General features: G+C 39.5%; 2 protein-coding genes across 3 annotated transcripts in view; both read left to right on the forward strand.

The window, feature by feature from the left end:
• LOC126406452 (E3 ubiquitin-protein ligase RNF166) overlaps positions 1 to 22,852 on the forward strand; it is a 27,171-nt gene extending 4,319 nt beyond the window's left edge. Inside the window, exons 2-6 of the mRNA XM_050070742.1 lie at positions 3,450 to 3,606; positions 4,717 to 4,829; positions 6,698 to 6,812; positions 8,372 to 8,479; positions 10,461 to 22,852. Coding sequence (XP_049926699.1) covers positions 3,450 to 3,606; positions 4,717 to 4,829; positions 6,698 to 6,812; positions 8,372 to 8,479; positions 10,461 to 10,526 — 559 coding nt within the window. The 3' untranslated portion in view covers positions 10,527 to 22,852. The remainder of the gene's footprint in view (positions 1 to 3,449; positions 3,607 to 4,716; positions 4,830 to 6,697; positions 6,813 to 8,371; positions 8,480 to 10,460) is intronic.
• The window catches only part of borcs7 (BLOC-1 related complex subunit 7), a 1,032,483-nt gene that overhangs the window by 962,427 nt on the left and 43,600 nt on the right, over positions 1 to 26,456 (forward strand). The gene's annotated exons all lie outside the window — the stretch shown is intronic.

Consider the following 26,456-nt stretch of genomic DNA (forward strand, 5'->3'; position numbering starts at 1 on the left):
GGAGACAGAGAAAAACCTAACCAGCGAGCAGGTTAGGTTCACAGACTCAGTTGCCATGGTGATTGACTCAGAGTTTGATTTACCTCTCTTTCTGGAACTGAAAACCCAGAGTTTCCCTCATTTCAGGGTTAACATACTCAGAGTTTTCACTAAACCCGCTTTCTGGAATACCCCTCAGGTGATTTAAACTGGTAAAAACACTGAATAAAGCAGCATCTCAGGGTTTTTTTTCCGAAGCTGTTGCCATGTTGGAGACGTGTGGCTCATCCACCACATGCTAATGTGTGCTCACCTTTTTTATCTGCTAACTTAAGATCCAGAGGTTTAGGAGGTTTTCGCCAGGAGCTGAATTATCCACAGAGGTCTCTTCCTCTCTGAAATAAACGGCCTGGCGATTTAAACCAGTAAAGACACTGAATAAAGCAGTTTCACCTTACAAATCAGTGTTTATCCTATGCTGCTTGTTTGCAGATGGGCTTGTAACTACAGTGGCCAACTCGAAAATGTCCCTATCTGGAGCCAGTGTTTGCTTTGTCTGTTCTTGGCCACTGTAGAAACATTGTGGTGAACATGGCAATCTCCAAAAACGAGGATCTATGTAGATACAAACGGCTCCTTCTGAGGTAACAAAAACACAATGATTATTATTTTCAGGTGATTATACAATAAAGCAAACATAATTATTATATTGTATTCCATCTCTGCAAGTATAATTTCCCTAAATCCTTCACACTGGACCTTTAATTGAAAGGACTGGAAAAGGAATGTCAGTCCTTAATTGTGCTTTGATTGTTCAGAAAACACAGTATTTTTAATTACAAAACAAAGTGAGTTTTATTTTTTTCTTGGTAAATATAGTTTTTTTTTAAAATAAATTAGCCAATACAGGAGTCTTGTTTCCAGTTGTTATGTTAGACTGCAGGTTGTGAGATGTTTTTAGTATAGTGTGCACTGGCATTTATTATCATATAATTAATCAACAGAAAATATAGCTAAACCTGTATTTTACAGTGAAATATTTCATTGTTTTATTACAATTCAAAGTAAACAGTTCTCAAAACACTGTGTCAAAAACTGAGTGTGAGAGCAATAGGTGAAGGGTATTTGTTTGCTTTTAATCAAACACCAGTGACCGTTTGCAGTCATGTAAGTGGTGACTTGTGAAGTGTGTAACTGATGGCATCATGACATTATCAACCCTGATTATCACAGGCTTATTACTTTGTATCTAATAAAATAAGAGAGGAGTATTTCTGATCTTTCTCAGTTAGAGCTGAAAGGAACAACAAAGAGCAGAGCAGACCTCAGATAGCCTCAGTTCTATTTCTAGTTAAAGGTAAAATGCAGCTATTTTTACTCCTCTGCTGCTGATGGAGATGGATAAACCTTAAGAAAACGCTGATGCATTCCTTTCACTGGCCCATACAGACTCAGCTCAACTGTGTGTTAAAGGTTCAGTGTGTCAGATTTATGGAGATTTAGTGGCATCTAGTGGTGAGGATTGAAGATTGCAACCAACTGAAATTTCACTTGATAGGAATTTCTGTAGTGCTCATTGTTCAGGATGCTTTTAACAGGAGCTGAATAATCCACAGAGGCCTCTTCCTCTCCAGTCAAACAGACCCAGGGATTTAAACCAGTAAAAACAATGAATAAAGCAGTTTCATGTTACAGTTCAGTGTTTTTCCAACACAGCTCATCGCGGATAGGCTTGTCCATTCTAGGCTTGTATAGGAAGTTTTCATCAGGAGCTGAAATATCTACAGAGGTCTCTTCCTCTCCAAATCAAACAGACCAGGAGATTTGAACTTGAAAAAACAAATCAGTGTTTCTTCTGTGCTGTTTGGCATGTTGCATACAGGCTGTTAGCCCAGCACCTGTTGATGTGTGCTCACCTTTTTCTCTGATGACTCAAGAGGTTTTCACCAGGAGCTGAATTATCTGCAGAGGCCTCTTCCTTTCCGAAACAAATGGATGGGGTGATTAAAATCAGTAAAAGCACTGAATGATCATGTTAATAATATTGATAATTTATATAACCCAGTTCAAAATTCAAAACCAAGTGCTAAACTTTGAAGACAACTGAACATTTGTGATAGAAAAGGAAAAAGATGATATAAACAAGATAAGATAATCCTTTATTCGTCTCACAGTAGAAAAAAAACACAAAGTAAGATATAAGTACGTATTGGTAAATAGAAACGCACAGATTGGTGTAATAAGTTAATTACACAAAACAAGCAATATTATAAGCAAACATAATAAAAACACAAAGCAATATAGGAAGAAAGCAACAAAAAGAAGCAAAATATAATAAAGAGACAGACTGAATGGCTGATTTCTCAGACCGATGGGAGTATAGATATCGCACATAAATAGACTAAAACAAAATTCAGGTACAAACTGCAGGCTAAGACAAGATAAAACAACTATCGGTTAAAAACACATTTCAGAAGAAAGTAATGGTTAAAAGATGTTTCTTAACATCTCTCAACAGACTTAGAGCCCCTAAGACCTTCAGGCAGACTGTACCAGAGTTAACGAGTATTATAAACAAAGGCTGCCTCTCCACGTCTTATAGTTCTGACCTCATTTAGTTACATTAAAAATCTGTGTTTTTTAAATGCTGCTCATCCTGGAGGGACTTCTGACTATAGTGGCTGATGTGAAAATGCAAATGGTCCTATCTAGAGCCAGTGTTTGGTTTGTCCATTCGGGCAATATCCATGGATGCGGACACGCCCTATGTAGACATAAACGGCTCTTTCTATGTAGAATGCTTTTCTATGTATAACATACATTAAAAAGCATTCTATTTCATGTCTCCGTCTGCTGGTGGGCCCTCATGAGCATGCATGTATAATATGACGAGAGGCAGGGGTACACCCTGGACAGGTCGCCAGACTATCACAGGGCTGACACTCACACTCAGTCACACCTACGGGCAATTTAGAGTCACCAATTAATCTGCATATCTTTGGACTGTGGGAGGAAGCTGGAGCACCCGGAGAAAACCCATGATGACATGGGGAGAACATGCAAACTCCACCCCGGGCTTCGAACTAGGAACCCTGTTGCTGTGAGGCGACAGTGCTAACCACATCACCAATGTGCCACCATCAATCCAAGAAATTTCTGAACTTATTAAAAAAGAAAACTTAAAAGAATACAAAGTCTTGGTCAGACATCAGTGTAGACCCCAGTAACTTTGAGATGAAAATTTTTCATTACCAACAGGAGGACCTTACTGTAACAGAAAATTGTCAAATACACATTTACAGTAATAAACCCGCTTGCTCATCCTCTTGTTGAGCACTTTATCCCTGTCATTGTGGGACAGAGGTGACCTTAAAGAGGTGCTCCTTGGACCAGCAGGACAAATCATTGCAATCACTGTGGTTCCCTTTAAGAAGAACTTAACCTTTCCCCACTGCTGTCTGCTGTTCCAGGTTCTGTGGGGAGTGTCTGCAGCCATGTCTTCAGGTGACCTCGCCCCTCTGCCCTCTCTGTCGGGTGCCCTTTGACCCCAAGAAAGTGGAGCGCTCGTCCAGTGTGGAGAAGCAGCTGGCCTCATTCAAAGCACCTTGCAGGGGCTGTAACAAGAAGGTAGGCCATTCATATTCATGGTAGATGATCATAGCTGCAACTTTGCATTATGCGTGTATGTTTGTTATTAGGTACATCAGCAAATCATCATATTGTGACTCTCCAAGTACAGCTGATATTCACTCATTTACAGATTGAAGATATAATTCTCATTTTATTTTTGCAGGATATACGGTAAAACAATAGCATTTGCTATTTATTTAATTGATAGCACTGTGTACCCTAAGGTGCTAAACCATTACAGTTGATTTAAATTTTTTTAGGGGCCGTACACATGCTGCTTTTTTTTTGCACCCTCTAATCCATTGTTTTTGATGTAGATGCACGGCAGGCACACTCAAACACCAGAGCGACGCAGTCACACTGCACGCGTGTGTCCGAGTGCGCAACGGCTGTACCGTGATATAAACTAAGTTCAACTTCTGGAACGCAGCAGCATGCACCACATGTCATCTGATGGGTAACACCAATCATACCTAGTAGATATCTTTCCCCTCATCTGGAAATATCAGTCTATAAATATAAAGAAAAAGTTATTAATTTTAGTGCAGGGCTGCCAGAGCTCTACATCTGTCCCACGGACAAAATTTTAAGCCTACACACTTAAAAAACAGCACCTGGAAGAAGATTAGCTCTGCACTCAGGATTTCATGGAAGTAGGCTGGTGCTTGTTATGGTTGCTTAGCAACTTCAGACGCAACCTGCCTCTGTGCTCTTGAGTGGCACACAGTGCCCGACCCCACGTTTCCAGGCGGTTAAAGATGCGGCATGTGCACGGCCCCTTACAAAGTGAAGACAGTGGAAGGTTGGAGGATGAATGGTGATTAATCGTTTTCATGTGTGTGTGTTCAGCTTGAAGGTTAGTCAGATATTTCATATCCTAATGGTAATATAAAGTGTGTTGGAGATGTGGATGTATGGACAAAACAGCTGCTCAACCAGTCAGTTAGATCCTCTATGAAATGGCAACAAGTAACCCTAATGAAGTTGCTGTGACTAAATGAGCAATTCTATTATTGTTCCACAGTTCTAACGCGCGTGTGTGTGTGCGTGTGTCTGCGTGTGTGTGTGTGTGTGTGTGTGTGTGTGTGCGTGTGTGTGTGTTGTCAGGTGGCTCTGGTAAAGATGAGGTCCCACATTGCTTCCTGTTCTAAAGTACAAGAGCAGATAGCCAACTGTCCTAAGTTTGTACCTGTGGTGCCCACCTCTCAACCCATACCAAGGTACACACACTCAGACCACATCCATGCTGAGCTGACTCAGTCTGAAAATATAGCTTGCATACAGAAACAATGTATTTTCACATTAGCTCGGTTTCTTTAAGCCCTCCTCCTGAAAAGTGCCCAAGCACTTTCTGTCAGAGAGACCTCCTGGAAGTAATCTTTTCATTTTAATCGAAACCATCATCTTTTACATAAAACCTCAGGACTATCTGGCTTAAAGTCTTGAAGGCAAACTTCTCCAAACAGCCGTAAAACATGGATTAACAGCAACACCGTTTAAGAAAAGTATCAGTCAGCTCAGTAATAACTTTTTACATTCATGGACAAAACAGTAGTGTTTTGCTAGTCACCCATTATAAGCTTAAGCATGTTTACGTTGCATAGATTAGCCTAGCAGCGAGCAGACTTTTTTCCTCCACTCATAGTTTAAAAAATTACATGTAAGGTTATTATTTTTATTACTCAACATCTTGGTTGAATTTCAGCCTGCATGCACATTTTCTTCAGCCAAACATTGTTGAAACAGAGCAGCTAATGTTGCTGCAGTGAGAAGTTAGCAGAGTGAGATGCTCATCCAGACAGATAATTTTACAATTTGTTTTATCTCGTAATGGAATTGTTTATGTACAGCATGTGCTCTGTTTGTTGACCTATATTTTCTCCAAAATCCAAAATATTTAAACACTGCTAATAAATTCCTGAGTAAATAGCGTTATCCTCATTGTCTTTCTCTTGGCTGCTTGCCATCTACCCACCACTATTTGATGGTGACACAGACTTTCAAAATAAAAGCGTATGCTAAACATGACGATACAGATTGATGTTTTCATTTGGTATCGATGATGTTAAATCTTTGATCACTGAATCGATATATTGATCCAGATTGATGGATCGTTACACCTCTAGTGTCTCGCTGTGAGGATTGCAACCGGATGAAACTTTTTTACTGGTCAGAATTCCTTCAGTGTTCATTGTTCAGGAGGTTTTTACTGAGAGCTGAATTATCCATAGAGTCTCTCTTTGTCTCCAAATCAAACAGCCAAGGTTATTGAAACTGGTAAATATAATAAAGCAGTTTCATGTTACAAATCAGGGTTTCTTCTGTGCTGTTTGGCATATCGCAGGGGGCCCACCACCTGCTAATGTGTGCTCAACTTATTTCGAGTTCAGATGGTAAAGAGGTTTTTACCATGAGCCGAATTATCCTCAGAGGTGGATAGTTGCAGAGGGGCTTCAAACTATGGTGGTCAATGTGAACATGTGAACAGCCCTATCTAGAGCCAGTGCTTTGTTTGTCTGTTCTGGGCTATTGTAGAAACGTGGTGATGCAACATAGTGATCTCCATAAAAGAGGACCCACTCCCTATGTAATTATACACAGCTCATTCTAAGGTAATGAAAACAGAGTGTTTCTTATTTTCAGATGATCATACTCTAAAGAAAACTTATTATATTCATTATATTATATTCAGTTATTATATTATATTATATTTTTGTCAATATATCCCCCTAAATCCTACACACTGGAACTTTAAGAAAGCCTCTGTGGGAGGACACAGGACCTGGCTCTTTGCTTCTATAACCTAAGCTGCTGATGTCTAGAACAGACTGTTTATAGTCCATTCCATGTACACTGACTCTCCTAGTAGAGGCGCCTACTATCTGCAAATCATCAAATATCTGACATATCCTCTATGAACACACAGCGCACCTTGTGAGTTGTTAGAGGTCAGCAAGATGTCAAGAGCAGTTTTAATTATTATAGGATTGACTTAGCTACTACAAGCTATAATAATAGCTAACGATAATTAATGTCTGCTGTTCGTGTGTGTGTGTCTCTATGTGCATGTGTGTCTTCTCATGTGTAGCAATATTCCAAACCGGTCAACGTTTGTGTGTCCATTCTGTGGGGCCAGAAACCTGGACCAGCAGGAGCTGGTAAAGCACTGTATGGACAACCATCGTAATGACCCTAATAAAGTGGTAAGAGACGACTCTTTAATACACCAGATCAGTGGTTCCCAACCTTGACCCCTTTTCTTTCACTGAGTGAATTGACGACCCCTGACTAAATGACATACTCTATGGATATTTCATTTTATATTCAATGCATAACAATAACAGTTCAGAATAATTGAAACTGTACAATTAACCTGAAGGAAGTTTGCTCAAAATTTATTCAAATCGCTTGTTTTCACAGGTTATTCCCTTGGAATACTGCATCAGAGATAAGTTTTACTTATATTTTAGGATTTTTTTACACAGACCCTCTCTCTGTATTGTGTATTTTTTAGTTTTTAACAATCATACAAACTTAATAGTCTTCTTTTTTAACAAATTAAGTGTTTTCTTCTCCCTGGCACTGCATTGTTCTGTTAGCTCTTTGGTTTATTTAACTGTGTACTTTTCTAATGCATAAAAAGGCTGTTTAGCAGAGAATGAAGGCTCTGTGAATACAGCTTGTGTTCAGGTCTTCACTGTGCCCATACCCTGTGACATTTCCTTCAAGTTTATACCTTAATAATAATCTAATAATAATTTTAGAAATAGAAATGTAATTTAGTTTTCTTCACAGAAATGAATGTAATGCAGAGATATAGTCCTACTGTAAATGTTTTTTAAAAAGTTTTCTTACATCCCCATATACCTCCCAACCGCTCCTGAGGCTTCGGTGACCCCTAGTGGAGGTCGGACCTCCAGGTTGGGAACCAGTGATCTAGACTGACTCAGGTGATCTTAAATCACCTGAAGTGCTTCCAGTCTGTCTGAGAAACACCAGGAACATTGTAGGAAACCCACGAAGGTTCTAAAGAACTTAAACATTGTCATCTAGTGTTATTGAGGTTTAAACAGCAGTAGGTAGCTGTATATATACTACATATCTAAGAATAGGTGAAGATGGGCTACCCTGATGGCGCAGGGGTTTAAGGTGCTGACCACCAGTTTGAGTCTGGCCAGGGATCTTTGTTGCATGTCATGCTGCTCTCTTGCAAAATAATTTTGCAGTTGGACTGTGTACACAGGATGTGCTGTGGCCTCAAGTCTATTTTTTCTGCTAGTCATGAGCGAATCTGTCAAAACACACCTCCAGTACTTCCATATACAGTATTTGTTAGTTGAGTCAAAACAGAGAGAGAGAGAGACAGAGAGAGAGAGAGAGAGAGGAGCAGGCACACACATAAGGGTGTTCCATGTGGGATGTATAAAATGACTATATCGTGACCAGTGAGTATAAATTGTTTAAGCCACTATCACAAAGTTGGCCTTGGTGTTTCACTCCCCCCGCCTTAACTAAAGAATTCATATGTGAATTATGACAAAACTTCATACAAATGTCTAATAATATCAAATAATGAAGTGATGACATTTTATATCCAAAAGGTCAAAGGTCAGCTTCACTGTGACATCATAATGTTCCGCATAAAACATTTTTCTGGCCATTATTCAACATCATATCTCAGGAACAGAAGGGTAGACATTCGGTCAGATACTGAATTGCTGTTCAGTCCAGTTTACTTATTGCTGTGTGTTTGTGTCTGCAGGTGTGTCCGGTGTGTTCAGCCATGCCGTGGGGAGACCCTAGCTATAAGAGCTCCAACTTCCTCCAGCACCTCCTCCACAGACACAAGTTCTCTTATGACACCTTTGTTGTAAGTCCAGTGCTGTCATGATTTTGTTTTTTCACATATTCTCTATATCTCACAACTTCTGCTGCGAGGAAATCAAATAATAATTTTAACAATACTGTAAGAAAACATATTGTCTAGCTTCTCTCCATATATGTACATACTTTTGGTTTTATTTGTTCGGGTTTGGAGGTATCCGTCTCAAAGATTCCTGCGTTTACCACAGTACTATGGAGGTACAGACTTTTATTTGGGCTGCTTTCAGTACTGAATACCAGGTTCTGTTTTACCACCTGATCTTGAGGCCCAGCTTCAAAGAGGGCCCCCTTTGTCAGAATCTAGTTTTATAGATCTTTATTCATTTCACTTTTTTGCTTACTGGTTGAGTACTGCTGAATTAATGTGTTCAATCAGATCATCCTGCAGGGGCAAGGTATTTCACCATGAAACAATTATGTCAGTTGAATCAGATCTGACGTTAAATACGAATATTGGACAATTTCTTTTCCATGTTCGTTCAGTGTGACAGCGGTATTCATGTAATAACGTAAACAAGCTAACTGCGTTAAGGATGGGTCAGAAATATGCAACAACATTTTATAGATATCAAACATAAAAACTAGAGACTGTGTCGTATGAAGCATTGGTGAGCTGTAAATTCAGTACTTCCAAACAGAAAAGAAAAGATAATGTTATTTGAGATCCTTAAGGTGGAAAGTTTTTCCTCCTCTGTGCAGCTGCATCACGTCCGCAGCTGACTGTACCAAAGAGTAGCGTGAAAGTCAAGAGCGCTCACTCCGCAACAAAATCTAGGGACGAGAACATCGCCACAAGTACACTGTACAGCACATTGAGTAGCAAAAAAAAAAATTAATGAATAAAAAAACATGATTGCTTGATTTGAAGCAATCTCAGTTTACTGAGGGGGCTCCAACAGACAATTCAAATCTTCGACTTTTAAGGGGAATCGGCCCTAGTTTTTATCACAATAATCATAATACAACAAATGTACTTTTTTGTCAATTAACAAAACTGAAGTCACTCATTGTTTGCAGTTAAACAGCCTCTCCCTGATTTCTGTGATAGCTCTCTGTTTATCATCATTCATAATAAGAACATTCATTCAAATCATACAATTACAATACAGACTACAGACCAGACAATATATATATGTGTGTGTGTGTGTGTATGTGTGTGTGTGTGTGTGTGTGTGTGTGTATGCATATATACTGTATATATATATATATATATATATACATATACATAGCTACATATAGGACTGACAAAGATATCTCTGAACAACAGGTGGATAAGAACAGAGGAAATCACCAGGCATTTGTAAAAGAAACTGGAAGCTTAGCTGAAGTTTTTTTGTAGAATACATAAGAAGGCCTAATTAACAGACAACGTGTTGCTTTTGGAAAGCACTTCCCCAAACTTCACAATAGAAATAGAGGGTTAGTCTAGAGTTAGCACTGTTGGAATTGGATCAGGGAATAGGAATATCAACTGAACATAAATGGCCTGAACAAATCACAGTTTAAACCTCTTCAATCTAACCAGTTAGCAGACCACAGAGGGCCTAAAGAAAAACTGACTCAATATTTAGAGCCTATTTGCACCATTGTGGTTCAATAATGATCAAGGATCAGTGATGCTTTTCTGGACGGGAAAACAAAATCAAAATCCATTTTCCAACAGTGTTCTCCTCTGTCACATAGCATTGTGAGGACTTTTGGATTATTTTCACTATGGACTATGATCACATCAACACATCAGGAGCTTTCTCACTGATCCACAGCTGAAGAATACCTCATCACGACCCATACTGTACTAACATATTCTCAAAACTACTTAGAGTCATTAGAATGGGGTTAAATATGTTTGAAAGGTTATGGAAACATTTTGAAAATTCATTGGTATAGATGTGTGGGAACCCTGTAGATTAGGGTTGCATTCTGTGCTTTGCAGTGACTAGTATCTGTTGTTTTTTGCATTTTGTCAGGACTACAGCATTGATGAAGAAGCAGCACTGCAGGCAGCTCTGGCACTGTCACTGGCTGAAAACTGACACTAATCACACCACACCATCCCTCTCATTCCTCTGACTGCTGTTACCCTCTTCCCTCTGCACTATTGCGGTTCCTCCACGGCTCAGAAGGCCAACATCATCCAGCCAACAGACACACCTGACCCAGCCAGGGTCACAGTCTCTACAGAGATCCACATCATAGAGATGTCCAGCTGGCTTCACTTCCCTCTCACGTTGAGGACTTTCTTCCTGGTGTGCAGTACAGCCTGTTTGCCTCGCTGCAGCACGGAAGTAGGATATGTCTTCACTTTGATTTGATGACTTGAAGACAAAACATCCTGTGGGCTTGGAATAGACCCAGTGACTGTATCAACGTTTAAAATACCAACCTACAGTTTGCAAACAGTCCATCCACTCACTGCTTTAGTTCATCTGACAGCTGCCATCTGGACCACCACAGCATGAAGGGCTACCTCCATGGAAAAATGTGAAACATCCTGAAGCCTGCCACCTCTAAAACCCTCATCACAGACCACTAGTCACTTGATATTAAGTCCTGATTGCTGGTGCTCACTGTGAGTAACTTATTCTACAGATTCTTCTGCAGTGATGTAGTTGGTTTGATAAGTTAACATACAGTAACTGGCACGCAAGAGCTAATTAGGAAATATTTTGCAAATGAAATGTAAGTGAATCAAATCAAAAGCTCCTCTATTCATCTCCACAATTGGATGCAACAGCTGTAGAGTTGGTGTGTCATATTTTGCACTTACCAGACAAAACAAAAGTCACATGAGTTAGAAAGGCAGGATCGCTGACTGTATACACCACAGGAGGGTTTGTTATGTTGCTTAGCGGTTTAAGAACAACTGAGCTGCTTGTGGTGTGGCTGCATGGTAACACACGGCATGGGTATATCCAAGACATCTTCTTATGGTCATGGTCAATAGGTTCAAGGTGAGGATCCCCCTTTAGATGGCACCACACCATCATGCATGGAGAGGTGAAAATTGCATTGATTACCATGTAACATTATCTGGCCTTCTAGTTTCACTGTGGTGACCTGGTTGAGTGTGGTATGAATATTCTGCCTGCACTGTGCAAGCTTGACATTGCACTTGCTACACATTCTACATTGTTTAGAGTCACTGTGGACAGCACACACAGACCATAGACTGTATATATAGATGGACAAAGCCAAAATATCCTGGTTATGGCCGATGCCATCTTGCGCTGGTGACGTCATTTGGAGGCAGAGTCTGCACAGTAGCAATCTCAGCGGTGTATAATTTACACCCTAACTCCTGTTTGACCAATCATGAGCATCGCCATTGATCGTGAGCGCACTGATCGGCACACATAGCTGTCAGTCACAATGTCAAACCCCCTTTTCATAGCATCAAATAAATAATTAAAGCCAAACTTTATCAGAAAAACAAACACTTGACCATCAGCATGATAAGAAGTGCTTAAAATGACAGAAATCATCTTTTGTAAGAATATATTTTACATGTTCTTTAATGTTTTTGTTTGGCCCATGTCCCATCCTCTGACATGGAGGGGGCGGGGTTTATGACCTATACTGCAGCCAGCCACCGGTATATTTTCATACATACCGTCTTCATCTTTTTCATACAGTCTGTGGCACAGACTGACAGTTGTCCTTGTTATATATTATATAAATAGTGTTGGGTAGCTAAAGTAAAATGTATGTTACTGTATGATACATTTGAGGATACCTGGATAAAGCCATTATGTATAAATATGATACTGGCAGAGAGATCATAACAGTTATGATAAAAAGTATCATAGTAAAAATAGCTATGTTTATCTAAAACAAGCTACCTGTTAAAGAGTAACTTCTGCATTTTTCAACCTGGATCCTTTTTTCTCATGTTTTTGTGTCTTAGTGACTGCTGTCATCAACAATTTTTGAAATTGGTCCAGTATTGAGAGAGAGGGGTGCAGCCGGCAGCTGCGCAACAGCTGTTATGTAAACAGATGGGGCAACCAGCACTGTATGTCCATTATAACTTGTTTTTTGTTTTTTTTCCACATCAGGCACTTTGACTCAAAACACGGGAACATAGTGGCCAGGCTGGAAAATGCCAAAGTTGCCCCTCAAGTTACTGAACAGGATGCTCATGATATGAATAGAAATCCATTATACAGACTGAATATTTTATATTTAAATTTTGTATGCACACAATGGAATTTTTTTTCCAATAAACCACTAAAGAAACAAAATACACATATCTTAAATGATGGACTGAAATGACTCCTCAGACTTCTGTCAGCAGGTGGAGGTAAAGATGAGTTAGTCTGGAGGCTGATGGATCTCAGTGGTGAGGACACCCCACCTAGCTCACTATTCTCACTGAGCTTCACCTTTTCTGATCCACTACTGCCACAGTACACCACTGTGAAACTAAAGGCCTCTGTCTCTCTCAGCCACTGGTCTCACTTTCACATTATGTTTGCCACTGCATGGAAAATAACCATCTGAAGGCCAAGTCAATTACAAAATGCATCAGCACAATATTTCCATAAACATTTAGTATGCAGACACCCAGTGTGGTATGGACATAATGGTACCCACATCTGTTTTCTGGCCTTTTAGCTTGCCTCTCAGTAGTACTGTCTATAACCCAAACACCCACACTGTTTTAGAAGCTTCATCTTGGTCAGGGGTCAGCAACCTTTACTATCAAAAGAGCCATTTCTGTCACCCCTGGTAACTAAATTAGCCTAAAGTGTGCTATTTTTTCATTTGGTACTTGAACCTGCCAGTGTTGACGGTGAAAGCAAGCAAATCTGTCCACACACTATTAAGTTCTCCAATGCCTCTTTTTTTTGGATTTGGAATCCATAGCTAGCCTAGCTAGGGAGAATCAAGACTAGCCACTGCTAATGAGGTTTAGCAAATTGAAGTTGACAAAATGTTTTTTAGGGATGCACCGATTTAGTGGCTGCACACCAGTATTGGCCTATATTCCCCTTGTTAACCTCCATCGGTCTATTGGCAAATAAGATGGGATTCACTGATAGCAGTGGCTGATGTTTTCCTGTAATTTTACATAAATTTTGCACAGGCTAAAAAGTAGGGCCCCAGACTAATGGCGTCCCCTCATCCTGGGGACAAAAGAAAACGTGTTTTGGACTAACATAGATCTTCCCCAGGATGCTGTCGGGACAAAAGTACGCAGCAGACTCACTATAGTTACATCAGGGGAAACATCCTATTGTTTCCGTGATAATGTTGTGAATAACAAGTCTGTGCTAGAATCAGCAGGCGGAGAGCTAGTTAACGTTAGCTGTTAGCAGCTGGTGGCCTCAACTAACAGCTCACAGAGGTTGCACTGAGTTACATCATAATGCGTTTAAGCTCTATTCACTAAAAATTAGTATTTGGTGAAGGGAAATCATAACATTCTTATGATGTGTTAAATGTAATCATGTAAAATGTAGTTTTTGTTGAGAAACTTGGATAAATACAGCTGTTTAAAGGAGAAATGTGTTAATATTTTCACAGTGATATAAAATAAATATGAGAGGGAATTATGATATATTATAGTAGTATATTATAATAGTAAAAATGCTTTTGAAGAAGTTTTTAAAAAAATGTTTTTCATGTCAAAGGTTATTTAATATGTTGTTTCATAAAACAACACCAGCAGCAACAACAACATTGGTATTGGTAATCACCCAAATTGTCATTTTAAACATCGGTGCATCCCTAAGTTTTTTATTCTGTGTATAGGCTACACACTTTTACAGTTGGACAATGTAAGAATCACTTGAGGCCTGCAACAACAATAAATGAAGATTAAAAAATAACTGCTATTCATTTCCATAAACCAGTAATTTCTTGTCAAAGCCACTGGAGAGGCTAAAGGAGGTGTGTGGCTCCAGAGCTGCAGATTGCCTTCCTCTGATCTTGAAGAATCTAGTTTTTTATACTAATCTATAACTGTTGTGAAAGATTGAATTCAACATTTAGGGCACTTCAGCCTCAGTGTCAGTGGACTGCAATAGTTGGCGTCAGGAGCTGCAAATACGTTGGGGCCTCATTGACAGAGAGAGCCCAAATATGGACATGATGAAGTTAACAGAGCTGTCAGAGACAGACGGCCAGCTGACATCCAGACCTGTGGGTGGTCTGTCCTGTTTACAGTGATGTTGAACTAGTTCCAGATGTTTAGATAATTAATTGGTATTTGAATTCTGACATGGCAACACCAAAAGAAAACCTCACAGGCAGACATCTGATACAAATCAGCTGTAACTTCTTCATTACTGTCCATCCCAGCTGCTCTGAAGACAACAGGAGTGACATAAAGAGGATGCTTCACACACTGCTTCATGTGCTATTGCATCAAAGTGCACCATGAATTAATCATGTCCGTAACAGCTTAGAATGCCAACAGTCCCAAGGTTACGATAAGAGCACCCACTTCACTACCACCTTTAACAGCAAAGTCAGAAAGTTCCTATTTTTTATTTATGTTAATATTTATGTTAATATGCACTTATCGACATTATTTTCTACCAGAATGATCTAGATATAGATATTAGTTGTAAAAAAAATAAATAAAAAAAATTAAAGGATGGAAGTGCTGGATGGAGGTCAGACATCCATCTCACTGCAATCTGCTTCTTCAGCCCTCATTCCAAGTAATATTTTTATGATCCATCGGCCAAGATAGAAGAGTATAAAAAGATATATTTTTGGAAAATGTTTCAAACCATCGGACTATTATCAGACATGATCATCAGATGTGTGTCTGCAACCTTAGGGGACAATGATGTTGATCTTCAAACTTGAATTGCTGTTAACACACATTCACACAGAGGAGACCTGCACAGGACCTGAGAGGATGGGACTGGTCTAACACAGATGGTAATGTGACCAATAGATGGCAGTCCCTCTCCAGACATGCAGAGCATAGAGAGCCATACTAAAACCAAGACTGGCTGTGGAGAAAATTAAAGGCAGAACTTTGGTAGTGTTCCCACAGAAGAAGGCATTCATCATTTGCACTTTAATTCATTCAGTTTTACAATAATCGTCTGAATTTTATTTGTATAACCTAACTCTTGTTTATGATTTTGCAGTTAAATTTGATCGCAGAATGAGTGTTTTGTTATAAAAAAGTTGACAGAGATCTTGCAAATTGTAAAAGGTGCCTGGGGTTCCAAGTTATTTGATAAAAAATAGTTTTGTTTGTGTGGCAAAACATTCAAATATTTGTTGACTGAATACTTAATTTCAATGGGTAGCATGTGCCATTTCTTTCCTCCAACAATCTTTTTATGGGCAAAATCATATGAATTAACTGGGAATGCTCTTTATACAACACCAGAGCCAACATGCACCCACCATAAAAACAGGTCCAGTATAAAGGAGCAGTTCTACAGAGGAGTAAGGCCATGTGAAGAAAAATAAATCATGTAGTGAATGTTAAAGGTTTATTTACATAAGCTGATGAGTTGGTTGTGTTAGGGTTAAAAATGCTTTGAATTGTGTAGATTTAAATTATTTAAAACTGGGTTTAATTACCTTCAGAGTCCATTTTTGTTTGGTTTTCTGGCATTTGCATATTTTAAGTGCCATGCCAGATATATCAGAACATAAAGAATAAGAGTTTCCAAGTTGTAATTACAACTTTGATGTTAATGTCATTACTTCATCTGAAACTCAACATTATCTCAAAATTCTGTCTGCACCAAAGTAGAGTCAGAGTAGAATTAAAGGTGTGTTTGGACTGAATGTGAAGCCGATTTTTCTTTGCATTAATGGGTTATTAGAGTGTATTTGTAATCCTGTATTTTGTTGATATTAGCTGTACTTATGCAAATTATGCATGGCAGCATGCCCGTGCTTGTGTGTAGTCAGACTCACTGTATGTAGACTGTGGCTATGAGCCTGCCACTGGCCAGTTATTTAGGCCGGCATTCTCCCTCCTTTCTGCTTTCTGCTTTCTGCGTGTTCCAAATCCCCTTACCTACAGAAAACAATAACACCCTCCGAGCTAACAACCTACACGATGAAAATGGCAAGTTAAGATGAAGACTTGGATAATAAGGCATGCCTGCTTTGCCTGAATTGTTAAAAAATAACTACAACAAATAAAACAGCCTGTGAACGTACCTCAGAAAAGCCCAGACTGTTTCTCGCTGGACTATCATGCCCAATGTTGATCTTTTTACTGACACGACCAGTTGAAGTTGATTTGCTCCATCTTTCAAAACGTCTCCAGTCAAACTGATACCTGAATATAATCCTTTTTTGTACCAGGAGTCTGATCTTGGACCGTCCCAACTCCCCACTGGACCAGCAAACTTTCTGTTGCCACTGTCAGCGGAGCAACTCTGCCATTACATAGTCTGCCCGATTAGCATGATCGCTAAAACTCAACACTGAGCTGATAAACGGTGCCAACAAACTCATACCTATACCAAACGCAGCCGCCCAGGATGATTGTGATTGGTTTAGAGAAACAAAAACAAACCAGGTCGGTAATGCTCCAGATCAGAATGGTAATATGGTGATTCCAGACCTTTCTCAAGCACTATGGAGAAAGTTCTGGCTACGTGACACTAGCTTCTGTCTGATGTCAGAATTCATCAGGATTCAATTCTGTCTGTAATTTTCCACCAGACTCCTCCCTATGTGTCTTGTCTCTGTACATCCACGAATTCTAGTTAAAAAAAACCCCAGATCTTTCTGTGTGATCTCACATTTTTGCACTGACTTCAAAAGCAGATGTGCCACCTCTAAAATCAGCCTCAGGTTCAGCCTGAACACACCTTTACATATTGATGAATTCTTATGGAACAGTTACAATGACTGTGTGTCTTAAACAATCCAACCCTTCCTCTTCGAAATTCAAAGTCATCAGAAAGTTCCAAAAACAGATAGCTTGTACTTTTAGCATGTGAACATTGAAAAGATTGTTCTCTAAACTCATGTTTCCTGTGTCAGTATTCCTCTCATATAATTGCATATCTTGCTCAAAATATAAAAATGGAAATCTTTCACATAAATGAAAGCTATTTTTATATTTCAGCCCTCAACAAACACAGCTATTTCTTCTGTTTATGTTTTTTTTATATTCATGTTATAATAGCAGTCTTTTATAAATGTTTGTTACCTTCGTACCTCTGTAGCAGGATTCTTAGATTCTACTTTTGTTAAGATTTGTGTACTCCATGTTTATCTGCTTCTTTCTGAGCCTCAGTTTCCCCAGCAATTGTAAATAATCTCCTTTTAATCCCTGTTTTTGTGTTGTTGCTTCTTATATTTTGTGAAACTGTTACTGCTCATTTCTGATGATGTCTTAAGGCAGCCATACAGATTACAGTAGCTCAACACAGAGATTACAGTAGCTCAACACAGAGATAACAGCAGTCTGTTGGATGAAAGAACACTGTGGAGGCTTTGTACACGGGTCACAAAGACTTTTTTAACCACATTTGATGCAAACATGGAGGTGCATGAAAACTGTCTGGTTCACAAGAGTTACAGGATTGGTTCAGATTTTGTCAGGATTATCTCAAGACAATATTCACAAGCCAAATGTACAATGAAAGAGTTAGCAGAGAGAAGAGAGCCTTGGTGAGTGTTATGGACATGGAAAAAGAAGGGAAGAGAAGTTACAATAATGCAAGTACCTCCCATGTTTTTTTCTCATGGGAGCCTGTAAGATATCCTTTAACTTTGCTAAAATCACAAATATCTCAATAGAGTAGTGCAGGAATGAGTCCCAGAAATTGGTTTGCATTTTGGCATTTTTCCCTCTTCTCAAAGGGTGTGTTGGAGATGCTGTTCACTCTGGCACAAACTGGACCTTGTAAATTCAGAGCTCTGTTGGAATGCATCACTCGGTTATCAACGCTCTCATTTTAGCATAGAGCGTGTTGGGAACATAAATTAGGGCGTCACATGGAGGCACCAATTATGTTGGGAATGACAGTAATGGCAAAGGGGACACCATTAATGTTGTAAATTGGCTATCAGAAATAATTATTAATAATAATTGGTAATTATGTTAAATAATGTGACTTAATTAACATTAAATCACCTCATGGGGCACCATTCCTGGAAAGGGAAAATGATAGCCAGTTAAAGATATCAGTCTCATAAAATACGCAAAACTATTATTAATTTTGATATTAAATAATAACCATAACCAAAATTAACAGTAAAGCATGACGGATTTCAGAGTTCTTGACGCAGCAGATGTTGACTATTCATTCACTCTTGTGCAACATTAAACAGACAGCAGGCATGATTCCAGAGAATTGTATTTATTCATAAAGTGAGTAAAGCAAAACCAAAACACACAAAGCCTAACTAACAACTATATACAAGCTTGGTGAGTATATGTGCGTGGGTGTGTGAGCGAGAGAGAGTGATCAAAGTGCTGTTTGGCCTACAAAAAAAATGACTGATAACAGAGAACTACAAGATGGCCGAATCAAAGCTGGCTTCAGACCAGCGGAGGTCTTGTCTGACCGTGTGGTCAGGACAAAGACAAAGGAAAAGAAGCAGGAACTGTTCTGTTGAAAGCCTATTTGTTAGTGAGTCTATGTGAATGTGATTTGTGTTGCAAACGGCCTGGATTAGTGCAGAGATTGCTTAGTTGTGTGCAAGAATCTGTTTATGAACAGCATTAGCAAACTAAACACTTAGCTTTGGCGAAGCCAACTAACCAATGACCTAACTGCAAACAATCACAGCAATAACTCAATGACAGCATTAAATCACATACAACAAGTTAAACAGTCTTGCTTAGCCTGTAAAGCTGTGACAAAGCTATGCCCAGTTGTTACGTTACCGATCCTTGAATGGATGGAAGAAAGAGTCGCTTTATGGTGTGCTGCTTTGTTAGCTGGCAGAGGAAGGCGGGAAAGAGCTGCGGTTCCAGATGCAATCTTTGTTGTGTCCTTTGTTCCAAAGGTGAAACTCCGAGGAAGCTGGTCGCTCAGGGTCCTTGCAGAGTTAGATGCTGTGTGCTAACTCAAGTTGGTTCTCCTTGTTGCTATAAAGTTAGTTGCAAACCTTGTGCTTGCAAATCTAACTTCTGTGGTTCAGGTTTGCCTCTGTCTTGAGCATGGGCAAGTCGTGGTCCAGGAAAAAGAGAGTCTGTGAGCAATTGCCCTCCCTTTAGTGGTTTGGGGCAATGGCCTCTGGGTTGGTCAGAGGTGGTGTGAGCTGCTCGGCATCTCACAAGCAAGAGAGCATCTGGGCTGGTCCAGGCCCAGCCGAAAAGAGGTGTGGGCGGCTCGGTAGCTCTAGAGCAAAATAAAGAGTCTGAGGGAGCAGACCTTCTACAGATGCCTGTGACATCACAGAGTCACATGTAAAAGTCCTGTCCAATCAAGTTTTGAGACTTGTGTCTCACTGAGGTGTGAGATGGGACATCCTGGAGATGGGTGTCAAATAGCTGTTTTTGTTTGAAGAACAAATGACAAATCATCTGTGGTCATGTGAATCCCAACAAGCGTCAGATTGGATTTACAAGTGCACCCAAAGTCAATGAGGTTTTTGGATGTGTTTTTGTTAAGATGCCTGAAATAAGGTCTTTGGTTAACACATGCTTAAAAGACTTCCATGTTTTGTTCTACGACATAAAATACGTCAGTAAATACCCCACTCGTAAATTGTGAAGCCTTCATGTGTCTTACAGTAAAACAGTTTCTAACAAGTGGCTAAGCTTTACAGCCTTGTTGCAGAGTCATGTGACCATGGTGTAGTTTGTTTGTGGCCTAACGTTAGCTTTTTATCACTGGAAATTGCATTTAGGCTTCAAAAACCATAAAGTGGGGGCGTCGGTGGCTTAGTAGTAGAGCAGGCGCCCCATGTACAAGGCTGTTGCCGCAGCGGCCCGGGGTTCGAGTCCAGCCTGTGGCCCTTTGCTGCATGTCATCCCCTCTCTCTCTCCCCTTTCACACTTAACTGTCCTATCCATTAAAGGCAAAAAATTAAAAAAAAAAAAAAAAAAAACATGCAAGGATTATCTTGCTGAACACAACGTGTAAGTATCATAAACGTTTGTATGCCACAGAGTTTATTTTCTGCAATGATCCAAAATCCAATGGAAAAATGTTGATTTTTTATCGAGGGAACCAGAGCAATGCTAATTTCCGCATCCGCTTACATAAAAACATCATCCCTGCAGCACTCTATTTCTAATATGACCCACTGTAGTGGAGCTGATTTGTTGTAGAATGTGTAGTATGGAAAGGAGAAACAATTACACAGACCATGGACTCTTTCAGTATATATTTAACATGTGAGTATTGTACTATTATAGTCAGGAAAAATCCAGACTCATTCAAAAACCTCCAATTTCACTGGAACAACTGTAGTCTGCTTGTACCAAGACGTCAGCTAGCTAACAAGGTGTCAGGGATGGATTGGACCCACTTGAAGACATTTTATTGTCAGATGGTGTAACACCATGACATCAAGTGATTTTCTGATAGGTAGTTTGACCTCAGCAATCTACATCCCGGATGAAACCTGAACAGTGTAAGCAGCCCAACCTCACCCCAGCAGCTGCTTTTAAAGGGGCACTCCACAGATTTTACACGAAGTTCAGTTTACTTCTTGTGGTGAAGGAGCCAACATAACCCTGATGACATCATAGTGATGTCACCAGGGTTCTGCTTGGACTCAGAGACTAAGGGCAGAAACATTGAGTGTGTTTACATGGACATGAATAACCTGTGTAGATGGCTTATCGAGGTTATCATTAGACAGTATTTAGGTATGATGTTTACATGAGCACAGAAAAATGCTGTTATTTATATTCCCTACATATGTGTGTAAATAATGATTGTTACCCGGTCACTGATCTCTGCAGTCTATTTGCACAGCACTTGGATGTTAACAAAAAGAAACCGACAATAGGAGATGAGAGCGACAGGAAGTATAAAACACTACACTGTAAATTTACTACCACTAGGCAACTTAATTGCTAATATTTTCTCTACTCCGATTGCTAACAGCTATCTGCTGTCTCTCTCACCACCACACTCAACAGCTCCGCTACTTTCACAACAGTCACTACCGCGATGTAGGACAGGGGAGCAGTTGATACACATACGTAGCCTCTTTTATTACTGAGAGACAAAAGTCTGTTTCTTCATCACTCCAGAAGTGAGATGCTCCCGCCATTATTTTTTTTAGATTTCTGTGACGTCACTTGGTTGAAGCCACACCTTGGCAGGTAATTGGTGGCCCCTAATAACCAGGATAAGGTGCAAACATGCAGCAGTATCTTGGTTTCTTTTGGAGTACCATAAACAGGATAATGTCTTCTATTCTGTCTGTCTTCTGATAATAGCTTCTATTTGATAACAGTATCGGTACGTAGTGCATAAAACATGTATAACAAACAGCTTCCGCTACGTCTCAAAGATGGCGACCATTGAGGGTGAGAAGTGTCCATTATTCCACACTCAACATTTGGACTGTTTTGAGTGAGCCAGTAGTACACTGTATTTTCCTATACTATGCAGTGTGAAAATATCAAGTGTTAAGTATGAAAGAATGCAATTTGAGACACACTTTCTGATTCAAGCACACGTCCCCACCTTTATTTTTCCAGACATTGTCATTTGTGTACTAGCATGGACCATGTTTCTCCCCTAAGGGGAAATGTAGGAACCAATGTATTTAGAGCTTGACTCATACAAAAGACTAAAGATTAAACCATCTCACCTGTGGTTGTTCATATCATTTTTTAATGCTGTTCCTCATGAGTCCCCCAACTTTATAGAAGTTCTCTACTAAGTCACTGGAGTGATTTTGTAAACATGACTTCAAATTGGCCAACCAGCAAAACTCACCATTACATTACTAAAACCAGTCAGAAATAACTGAAGGTTGATACTTTTTACTTATGAAAAGAAGCCAAACCCACAAACACTGGAGTGACTAAAAACTGAAGAAAACAGATGGCTAACATTTTCTTACTAATTTTACAAAAATAAAGATTTATATATATGTCACAGGAAAAATAGGTATCACCTTTTCAAAAATATCCACAAACACAGGCAATTTAAAGTCCAGCACTCATGACTTGTCAGTCTAATGTGAGTTTCACTGAGGTAGTGTTTTTGTGGGAAGGGACAGAATGTTTGATATGTGCAAATCCAAAGTCTGCCTTCAGTCTGATTTGATATGCATTCTTTCTAAACACAGTAATAATACCAATGAGAAGTGCTTGCAGTGACACAGTTGCTGGAAATGATGATGATGATGAGGACGATGATGTCTTGGTTTTAGAACTGTTGCACTGCTTGGAATTTTGTCAAAACACTATTAGGATGTTTTGTAGCATTTTTCTTCTTTTCCCCTTAAATAAAAATAAAAACACTGAAACTAATGTTGTATTTTTAATATGTGGTCTACCAATGGGCACCAGGAGGACCTTGGTAGGTAAATGCTTACACTGTATGCCGTATAACCACGTCACCAGTTTGATTCCTGGTAGGGACCTTTGTTGCATGTCATACCCATCTCTCTCCCCGTTTCCCGTCTGCCTCTTCACTGTCTGTTTTTAGTGGGAGCTTAATTATCCACAGAGCTCCTCTTCAAAACAAACAGACCCAGTGATGTAAGAGACGGGCTGTTAGCCTAGCACCTACTAATCTATGCTCACCATTTTTCTCTGATAATTAGAGATCCAGATGTTCTGGGGGTTGTCCTCTACAAAACAAATGGACTTCATGATTTAAACGGATAAAAACACATAATAAAGCAGGTTCGTGTTACAAATCAATGTTTTTCCATGCTCTTTGGCATGTCGGAGACAGGCCATTAGCCTAGCACCTGCTAATATATGCTCACCATTTTTCTCTGATAAATTAAGATCCAAACGTTCAAGAGGTTTTCATCAGGAGCCACAGAGGTCTCCTCCTCTCCAGAACAAATGGACCAGGGGCCTCATGTTCAAAGGGTGCGTATGCACAAAAATGCAGAGTTCAGATGTATCAAGAGTGAAATAACTGTGGAAATGTGCGGTGCCTCACGCCAACTTCATGGCTGGCGTGCGCATGTTTCTACAGCTGTTGATCCTTTGGCGACACTTAGAGGTGATGCTGGAAAACTGTTATAATAAATAAATGTGAAAACAATTAGTCCTCAGAGTGATGTGCACATCAGAGACACATGAACAATTAACACATCTTTGATATACTGGCATGTTTAAATTCAAATTCAAAAGATTTATTTCAAACCAAATAATACCATACGTCTTATAGGGCTGTGAGCAGGCTATTGTGTAGCAGCTATTGTGTAATTTATAGGTATTTACCCTGGGGGTAATCTGAGTAACCCACATGTGCTCCACCACCCCTGAGAGAGCAGTGTCACCCACAATTGCAGCGACTCTATTCAAACAGGGTGAGCTCCTCCTCTCCTGTCCCCCTGCCGGTTTTGGCCACATTTTGGCAGTGGGCAGCCATCCTCCGCTTCACGTCCACATGATGTCGGACCACTTCTTTTTTAATTCTGCGTGTGTGCGCTTGTCTGACTCCACAGCATTGACAGCCTCACACACACTCTCCCACTCACTCCTCTTGCATTTAGTATTGATGCCAGAGGACAGCGTGCCAAAAAGTACATTTTTGTGCGCCTCCACTTCAGTGAGTAGTGCCAAAAAGTACATTTTTGTGCGCCTCCACTTCAGTGAGTAGCATCTCCAATTCGCATTCTGTGACGTTTTTCTTTTTCCCCATCTTACTCATTCTTTTGTTTTAGGTCATATCCACACGAAGGTGGAACCGATTTCGTTTTTTAAAAGTTTTCCATAAACACGGAATCGTCTCAAGATATGTGTACATAAACATGAAGCCACTGAAAATGTGGAAATGTGCTTGGATTCATGCGTATGCACAGATTCATACATCTGGATGTTTTTGTGTGTACAATGTTTTCTGGATTTAAGCGTACACCATTTTTCAGTAGGAAATCCACACAAGTCTTTGTACATGAGGCCCCAGGTGATTTAAACCATTCAAAACACTGAATAAAGCAGTTTCACATAAAAAGGCTTTTTGTTTTTCTAATGCTAACTACAGTGGTTGATGCGCAAATGCAAATGTCCTTATCTAGAGCCAGTGTTTGGTTTGTCTGTTCTGGGCTACTGTAAAAATATGGCAGTACAATATGGCAATCTCTGTAGACCAACACCCACTCCCTGTGTAGATATAAACAGCTCATTGTAAGGTAACAAAAACCCAGTGATTCTTATTTTCAGGTGATATTACACTAAAGATAATATACTGTATTACATTTCTGCCAATATGTTCCCCTAAATCCTATAAACTGGACCTTTAAAAGGTGGAGTCTGTAATTCTGGAGGAAAAATGTTGGTATTTTAGCTCAACACCCAGACAAACACCCCTCCCATAATATCTCTGATGTTATTTACATTTCATTACCATCATGGTGTAGCTCCGTTCCTTGTGGGCAACAACATGAAAGAGGCAGAATAGCTGGCAAAGTGTTATATTGCTCAGTCCAAGCCACTTTGGTTAGTTCCCATTTACAGAGCTGGGCTGCGTACTAACAACAGTTTTTTTTTAATTTATTGCAGATTGCACCTTTAATGGGCAGCACTGTGCTTTATTTAATAGATATCACCATCCCTGAAATAGCAGTCAATACAATAACGCTCTGTCTTCTTCAATTCAAGGTTGTATAAGGTCAATTATAAGGTCATACACTTAAACAGTGTGCCTGAGTCGCATGTGTCAAGTGGTTTGGACAGAATTGTGGTTGTGGAGTAAATGTGTCATGAACAAAGATGAGTGAAGCTAAGGCTTGTGAATAGTAACTGAATAGAGATGGTCATTTTTATAATGGTTGGTTAATAATAAATCATTAGATTTGTGCCATTATTAATAATTGTCTAATTTAGTGTTGATGTACTGTACTGTACTGACTTTTCCATTTGTCATAATGATTTTATAAGGAAGTTTGTTCAGCTCTGTCCATATGAACAAAAATCCAATAATGCACTCATAAAGGGATTGTTAAGATTTTTTGAAGTGGGGTTGTATAGAGTACTCATACATAGTTAGGTTATTACATACAGTAGATGTCAGCACACCCACCAAAAAGTCTAACCCTATAAAAAGTATCAGTTTAAGTGTAGGCTGTATTTTGAATATTTTCACTGCTGCACTTTGCTGTCAGACAGTGACACCCAACAGTAAAATTAATTAATTATTATATCTCTCTCTTCAAAGCCAGACTCCATTAAGAAAAACAGTAATTTAACAATGCTGAACTCAGGAGCTGCTGGTCTACCTCTGAGTAAAAATGTTATTTTGTGTGTGTTATTGTGTGAATTTGGCATTTAAAAGGGTTAGTTTGGATTCAACAAAGTCACACAATAACACAAAATAACTAACTGATCATAGCAGCAGTGGACCAACAGCTGTATTCAGTGAGCTCAAATGACTGTTTTTGTTAATGGAGTCTGGTAGCTTTTATGAGAGCATAGATGGGGAACTGAGGCTGTTAACGGCCTACCCTGTCTGACGAAAAGGTAAAGTGGTAAAAATATTCTCAATATAGCATACATTTAAACTGATATTTATTATTTTTAAGTGGGACTTTTTAGGTGGCTAAAATACATTTCTTACTGACCCCTCTACAGCAGTACATTGCTGAACACATCCATGTGGGACTCCAGCCTGCTTCTTCAAACTGGGGGCGCGCCAACTTTCATCTACTGTATGGAATATACTTTCTATGGATAAGTACCCCATATAACCCCACTTCAAAAATGTGACCTATCCCTTTAAATGGAGTGGTCTCACCCACATAGCGGTACCTCTTTCTGCAGGTAGGTTTGGTTCAATCAATCAATCAATCAATCAATCAATTTTATTTATAAAGCCCAATATCACAAATCACAATTTGCCTCACAGGGCTTTACAGCATAC

Source organism: Epinephelus moara, chromosome 19, assembly GCF_006386435.1.
Source record: "Epinephelus moara isolate mb chromosome 19, YSFRI_EMoa_1.0, whole genome shotgun sequence".
In the NCBI taxonomy this organism is placed as follows: domain Eukaryota; kingdom Metazoa; phylum Chordata; class Actinopteri; order Perciformes; family Serranidae; genus Epinephelus; species Epinephelus moara.